Here is a 7594-nt window from a genome sequence, read left to right as displayed (position 1 = left end):
GCAAAACTCATTCAACACACTCGCTGCAATTTGGTGTGGAGACCAACAAATTAAATGGCACTCAAAAGACTCACAGCGTTGCCTTGGTCCCTATTGTTAATTACTCAATTGTTTCTATTTGATTTTTTGTTAGATGATTCTCTACTGTGGCTGCCATAGTTTGGGCATCGGCCATAGAATTTTGTTTCATTATCAATTCATTCATAGATCGCAGATTTTGTAGTGTTGTGTGCAGTACCCAAAAAAAAATCAGCTTCCGCAAATGTTTTGAAGGTGAAGCGTCTCTTTTAGCATGCCAGGCGCGTGTTTCGAGCATGGTTCACACAGCAACACACGGCAATTGGCAATCAATGTGTTTGTTTTTGGGGTGTCCATTGGGAGGGATGTATTGTACATGCGGTTCATTTCAATTGCTAAGCGGCTGCTTTTGCCTTTGCTTTTGCTGCTGCTGGTCACACGTCCAACAAAAACCAAAAAAACACAAACGCAGGTGAACGAATTGTGACGCGTGCTTCAAGTGTCTTCAAATTGTAGCTAAAACATGCAAGCAACATGCCAGCGACTATTTAAAAATGTATCAATTAAATCAGTTTTGTAGTCGAGACGCAAACAAAAGACTTAAGGCACAAACTTGACTATGTTCAATACACACAACACAACAGTCTGTGAGTGTGTGAGTTTTAACGACTTACTCGATTAATGTTTTTTATTTAACTCGCACACACCCATCGATTCATCCATCCACACATATATTAGAGCATCTTTACAACACTTCAAAACAGGCCAAAATTGCCAATCGCGTCAGCTTCAGCTTCAACTTCGAAGCGAATTCTTTTTTGTCCGCTTTGCTTATTATACGATTTTAATGTTTTTGAACTTGACAAGATAGCATAATTTGCATGATAATGATTGGGATTCGATCGCTACGAAACGCTAATGTCTGCAAAGAATCAAAACTTTTGTCGCCGTCCTCTTTGTCGCTCATTAACCTCTTCAGCAGCGACAAAGTAAACAACAAAAAAATATTCTGTACACAGTTTTTTGTTGATACTGTTGATTTTTAGGCAATAGACGCACTAATTGTGTCTACATTAAAACTCAATTTATGCTAGAAGAGAAGAGAAAAGAAAAACAAAACTCCAAAACCCAGACACACGATAGAAGCAACTGTCATGCTGATTAGAAATCAATGAGGAACGAGTGAATACTACATGCAACGGCCCCTTGGGTCTATAGCCTTGACCATAACACTTAAACGCCAAAAACCTTCAAAGACAAGTTGATTACCGTTGCCTTTGACTGTCCGTATAATATAATATATTATTGATTTATACGCACAGCGAAACGTAGCTGCTGAAAACCATTAATAAAAGCCAAGAGTCAAAATGAAACCCAGCACAAGTAAGCAAGCAGTCTTTACTTCGAAAAGCCGCCAATTGATCGGGGTGTCTTGAACTCTATGGAAATATACTCTGACATTGAACTACACATCATTATGCCAGATGCAGATACTGCTTATGAGATATAACATACAAAATGCAGACAGCTTCCGTGTAGCATAGAAAGCACATAACACAATAGGTTAAATTAAAAATGCGCGCCGAGTGAATACTCTTTTTTATGCCTACTGTATAATATTAAAATATTCAAAAGTATCTGTCACAACTCAAGGAAATAAATAAAACTAATTTAATTAATAGTTCCAAAGATCACAAATTGCTTAAAAATATAGGCATGCCCTTAGAGAAAGAGTATGAACACAACAACGCTAATTGTAAAATGAAATATAATGATCAAAATTACAGCTAGCGTGAATCGTGTACATTTGAATTGAAAGTGAAAGCATCGCCAACGGCAACAGCAACAACAACAACGATCCCTAGATATTTACAACGATTTTACAACAAATTGACAAAGATCAGGGCACGCCGTTGGCTCCAAAAATGGAAGCAGCGAGACACGAATCAGTGCAAAGAAGACACACATGAGACTCCGAAATGTTAGCTCAGCAGACATCCCAGGGCATCAAACTTGGCTAAATGCTGCCCCAGATAATATTAATATAAAAATGTATATTTATCATCTATCGTATTTGACCCCTGCTTTGAAAAGCAAAACGAAAGCGATAAAATGTTAAATATAAAATGATGTTATAATTCTAACTGTATAAAATTGAATTGAATAACTGTTTTGCGAATTAATCAAAGAATTTATAAATATTTACTAAATTCGTGAACATTATTTGCATAATTTTAAACTGTACAAACTTAGTAATCTTGAACTTGAAACCCAAATTGCAATATACTGAGCTTCATTTTATCATTTTATTTTTTCAACCAAATTTTGATATTGCAGATAATGATCTTAGCTAAAAGGTTGGCCTAATGACAACTATTATAAGGTAAAACCGAATGGCTCAAAGTAGAACAAAAAGGTGCAAAAGGCAAAAAACGAAGCTCAGACCAGACTTAGTTGATCACTTGATCAAGCAGGTCAAAGTCGAACTCTTAAGCCAAATTTGCCAGTCATTAGCAGTAAGCACATTGCCCTCGCTGTCAAGTCAAAGACCAAAACAAACAACATCGTGGAGCATCAGAAATTAAACTAAAAGCCTCGCCAATTCCAAATGGAAGTTCTGTTTTAGATTTCGTAGGTATAACTACTGCAATAACTATTGAATCATGGATGATTAGTTCACCAGATTAAAAAAAAATAACAAAGTTTATCGATAAATTCACTTGAGTTGTGATCTATTGTAATTCGAAATGTGAATCATTTGTTACTTTCCAAATCCTAAATAACCTTGAGAATCCAAAGTATCTTTGCAAATACGGAGATAGTTTCTGTGAATTACAAAATCATTTAATCCCCCGCACTCTTTGAAAGATTCAAATGTCTAATCTCTTTACTCACAAAGTCTTTTACAGTTTTATTGTTTTGATTCGCATTATCATATGTAATGGTTTATTGGCGATTATTACGTGTATGTATTGAAACGACTGCGTCAAGTGCAATAATTGAATCATGCATTGTTCGGGGTTGTAGTATGTCTCTTAAGTGTGTCATTAATTAAATAAGACTCCGATCCACTGAAACATAACTGCTCGGAAAAATAGTAATGATCCTAAATCGTCATAGCTTAGCTTAAAGTATAAAATTGCTTGACTGACTTTCAAAGTTGTTGTATAATTATTTTAACCCTGAGCACAACGCATTATTGGATGATTGAATTCATTTGCGATTACACTCCAGTGATTTAAAAGAAAGAATAATTGTTTGCCAGCAATGTATATCTCTATATATGCTATAGTATGTATATGAACTACATAAGTATTCAAAAGATGTTAAACTAAAATAAAATTAAGTAACCAATAAGTGATTTTTATAAATAAATTGTATATTAATTATATATGTAACTACTACAGATTTCATTCGATTATATTAAACAGCTTCTTTCGATGCATTTTGTAATGCGAATCTATCCGTGATTGCGGTAAAAGATTTACCGTGTATTCATCCTGAATGTTATTTTGCTTTTCTCTCATATAACAAAGAACAAAGGCGAGCCAAAAGCTACTGTGGCTGCATTGCTAAACTGCGCTAAGTATTTTGATGAGTGATTGTGTTTAATTTGAGTTTATGAGTCTCTTTGTACGTGCAGTGTGAGAGTTCAATGTGTATTTTTGTGTATGTGAATGAGAGTATAATGATTGTATACTGGATAATAGCTAAATTTTGTTTAGAAAGTGATAGGCTCTATTGGCACTGTGCATTCGCCGACAGTAACACGATACATTGCCATTTCCGAGATGCCATGGTAATGCACAAAAGCAGCGGCAATGACGAGCACATGGAAAAGCTGATGCGATTGAAACTGTAAATAGAAACGTATTAGAAAAGATGTTCTTTACTGAATGTAAATTAAAGCATACCCAAATGTCGAATTTGCCGGGGAACCAACGCTCTGGAACGCGCAGAGCATAGAGTAAAGCACCGAGTATATACAGCAGACCTGAAATTAATCCGGAAGGCATAAACAATTGTGTATGATTTAATTAAGAGAGTGCTCTCACCCATCAATATGAGCCAACCCAAGCTGGCACGACTGATCTGACTGAACCAGCCTTCCATAATGCTGTAGTGAATGGCTGGGATGACACCAGACAATCCAAAGCTCATGAAGACACCAGCGCGGAGCGGACGTAGGTTTGGCTCCGAAAATTTATCCCACAACGAGACAATGATAGAGAGACATCCTAAGACACAGACCACAGATAAGTATATCACTTTTGGCTGATAGTGGCAATAGAAGCCATAGTAAAGCCAGGGCACAAACGATCCCATTATAAGTAATGCAATTCCACAATAGTCCAGCCTAAAAGAACAACAAAATTATTAATAATGATTAAGTGTAAAATCGAGTAAAAACGTACTTTGAGAACAGTCTTCCAATTCCCACCGAGTGACAGCTTAATGTATGGAAAGCGAACGAGAATCCTAAGCAGATGATGGCGCCAATAAAGAATGCACCAAAGACGATCTTCTCCTGAAACTGAATCTCATCAGTTGGTCGGGATATGAAGTAGACAGCGACGCCGATGAACGCGAGACAGCCAAGCAGATGCGTCCAGATGTTGCCAGTCTCCGTGTGCAGACGGAATATCGATTTGAAGCATGCACGGAATGATGGTAGAGGCGGGCGATGGCCGCGGTGCAAGAAATCATTGTCCTGCAGCCATTTAGGCAAATTTCTATAGTGGCATACTTTCCAGCTGGCTTCCCAGACCTGTGAAAAACATAAAAAAAAAATTAGAAACCGTATTTTAATAAAATAAATTACAATGAACTTTAAAGACAATAAACAAACAAAAATATTAAATTAAGAATCCATGCATTTATTTACAAAACAGAAAGGAATTGTTATAATTTTGTTAGTTAAGTGTGAGCAATTACAGGGAATTATAAAAAACACAAAGGATTCGATCACCCAGGATTTATAGCTTGAATGAATCTTGCAACTTACCTTGCGTACAAACTCTTCAGCTTGCTCGGCGGCATTGTGAGCCAAAGCGCCAAGATCAATCTCATCTGAAAGGACTCCAGCCTTCAGCACTTCCGTCATCTGTGGAAAATAGAAAGTGATGAGCTTTATTTTGAACTAGCCTTGAACCGGACTTAAAAACGACAACTAAATTTAGCACCACACACTAACATTGGTCTCGCTTGCTTCACACTTGATTGTGTCTTCATCGGGTAGCTTTTTATATGATTCCACAGGCGCAACCACATATCCGGGAGCCGAAGCATCGCACTCGACGCGTGTCTCTAGCATCTTGAGCAACTATTTCAATTTCATCGAAAACAAATAAGACAAGTGCACGACGACGACGACGACACACAAGTTTTGCACTTTGAAACGCCAGCCTACTAAGTTTAAAACGTTTTGTATACAAATTTTTTGTTTCCAGACGGAACCCAATGGCAAAAAGAAACGGCAAACGAAAAAACAGCGATAAGATAACGCACACGAAGTTGAACAACAAAACGCAAAATACAAAATTGATACACTACACTATAGTATATTCTGAACCTGTCACAACTGTTATAGTGTATATTATTTTGAAAAGGCGCCCAAAGCCTCACTCAGCCCTTAATCCGCTCCTGACCCAAACACACAAAAGCATACTAATTGCCAATGCACAGCAATAAAAGTTGAAAATACTTATAAAAACAAAGTATTTGTACTATATGCAAATACCTCATACATTTGCAATATAGGCCAGGTGGGTTGAGGTCTTCAGCTGTTGCAAAAAAGGCTAATAGCAAACAGCTGGCAATTCATATTGAAGTCCATCGATTTGATAAGGGGCGACTTTCAAGTGACAGCAAATGATGTATACATATGCTTTATAACGGATTTGACCGATAACCCAGATAGGTCAGAGATAACGCAATCGAAAGACTTACCTCTGCCTCGATGAGTTGAGTGTCTTCTGGCGTCGAGGGTAGAGGACAACCAGCGTCATCTTCCTCGACCAGTTCATCGTCGTCATCCTCGAGCAAATCCAGATCGAGGCCATTGTGGCTAAGTGAATCCTCGGGTCCCCAGCCACGACGTTTGCGTAGTATCATTGTCACCTGTTCGAAAATATCCTCTTCATCGTCGCCAGCAACAACAGCAGCTGGTGTAATCACCATTTCCTCCGATGAAGGTAATCCCGAATCGAGATCTTTGCCATTATTAGTCAGGGTAATGCTTGAGGTATCATTATCGCCATTCACAACGCTGCTGTTGCTATTGCGTTCCAGCAGATTTGTTTTGGATTCCATTCTCTCTATCTCTCTCTCTTAGCGAATTAACTATAAAAAACGACAAATTTAATATACAAATATTAAAATTGGACAAAACTTCGATAATTTCTATACTGATAATTTGTTATCGCTAGCGTTTGAAATTTTCGTGTAGACACTTTGAATTATCGAATCGATTGTTAATAGCCATGAACAACAAATACCACTGCAGCAACAACACGTTGCGTTGATATCTAAACAAAATGAACTTTGCACCGCACAAAGTTTTGTGCCCAAGACCTGTTAGTGCCCTGTGGTTTTTGTTGTAGTGGTTTGGTGTTTATCAGATTATTGGAGTGTGGGGCAAGTGTACAGCGAAAGCCAGCAATCCAAGAAAGCAACAAGCGGGTACAACGCGGCGATTAAAAGCAATTAAACATTTATATAAGTGCGTCAACAGTTTGACGTTGTGCATATGTAGTTGCCAAGTGATGGGTGAATTATTCTCTAGGCACTGTAGTAGTAAACTAGAAGGGGAGGGAAACTTGGCAGTAGTTAACCACTTTTTATTTTGGCCCATTACACAGACACGACACTTCACAAAATTTGATGAATTGAAAATTGGCACTGCCATGAATATTTAATTCAGGGTTTGTTTAATTGTGACGACATTTACCCTATAGAAGTCACTTGGAAAAAATAAATGACTTCATTTTAAAATGAAAATTTGCTTAAATCATTTGCTTAAATCCAGCCACGTGCCGCACAATATATAAGCTCACCCCTTATTTTTCGCAACTCCTACACTTTATCCTTGCGAAATAGAATTTCGCTGGAGTCTTCTAGATGATATTTGAACAATTAGGCCAACGATTTACTATAACAACGTTTTCCTTCCTCTGTAATATTTTCTACAGTGCGTTTGAGGTGGAGAAAATCGACTACACTAACTATCGATGTATCGATTTCGTTAATAATATTCGTTTAAACATTCGATTTTTGATGGCAACATCGATGTTTTTACATCGACGTCATGTTTAAAGTTCATTTGCATACTACATTGACTTCAAAGCATGATACAATTGTATCATTGTATCATGCATGCGGCAAAGTATTTCCGAGCTTTTCACCATTCTTTATTAAATTCAATTACAAATACAATTTTTAAAGAAATGGTAATTCCAAAAATTAGTAACGGCAATGTTTTTTGTTGAAGCTCGAAAAATACTGTAAGCCCACTAGCGGTGGAGAAATATCGATGTCGAAATACTGATGAGTTTCGGTAACATCATGGTTAACAGAT

At 37.3% G+C, this 7594-nt stretch overlaps 1 protein-coding gene across 3 annotated transcripts; it reads right to left on the bottom strand.

Annotated features, from left to right (window-relative positions):
- Window positions 1-3376: 3376 nt before the first annotated feature.
- LOC133838104 (adiponectin receptor protein) lies at window positions 3377-7212 on the bottom strand. Of its 3 annotated transcripts, XM_062269070.1 has the most exons (7): window positions 7074-7212; window positions 5968-6360; window positions 5024-5122; window positions 4434-4786; window positions 4074-4375; window positions 3933-4012; window positions 3377-3874 (listed from the first exon to the last, which is right to left on the bottom strand). In XM_062269070.1, exons 2-7 carry the CDS (start codon window positions 6328-6330, stop codon window positions 3740-3742), a joined length of 1332 nt encoding a protein of 443 aa, XP_062125054.1. In that variant the 5' UTR covers window positions 6331-6360; window positions 7074-7212; the 3' UTR covers window positions 3377-3739. The 3 variants fall into 3 exon arrangements, with proteins under 3 accessions (XP_062125054.1, XP_062125055.1, XP_062125056.1); XM_062269071.1 differs by lacking the exon at window positions 5024-5122; XM_062269072.1 differs by lacking the exons at window positions 5968-6360; window positions 7074-7212 and adding an exon at window positions 5213-5401.
- Window positions 7213-7594: the final 382 nt, after the last annotated feature.

The sequence above is a fragment of the Drosophila sulfurigaster genome, chromosome 2R, assembly GCF_023558435.1.
Source record: "Drosophila sulfurigaster albostrigata strain 15112-1811.04 chromosome 2R, ASM2355843v2, whole genome shotgun sequence".
NCBI classification, from domain to species: Eukaryota; Metazoa; Arthropoda; class Insecta; order Diptera; family Drosophilidae; genus Drosophila; species Drosophila sulfurigaster.
This window is presented reverse-complemented; position numbering and strand designations above follow the sequence as displayed.

Excerpts from the sequence above, each read along its gene's own strand:
- LOC133838104 (XM_062269070.1), bottom strand. The coding sequence starts at position 6,330 with ATGGAATCCAAAACAAATCTGCTGGAACGCAATAGCAACAGCAGCGTT. Across the intron at positions 4,787-5,023 it reads CTGAAGAGTTTGTACGCAAG|GTCTGGGAAGCCAGCTGGAA; the intron begins GTAAGTTGCAAG and ends TGTTTTTCACAG. Across the intron at positions 3,875-3,932 it reads CCGGCAAATTCGACATTTGG|TTTCAATCGCATCAGCTTTT; the intron begins GTATGCTTTAAT and ends TTCTATTTACAG.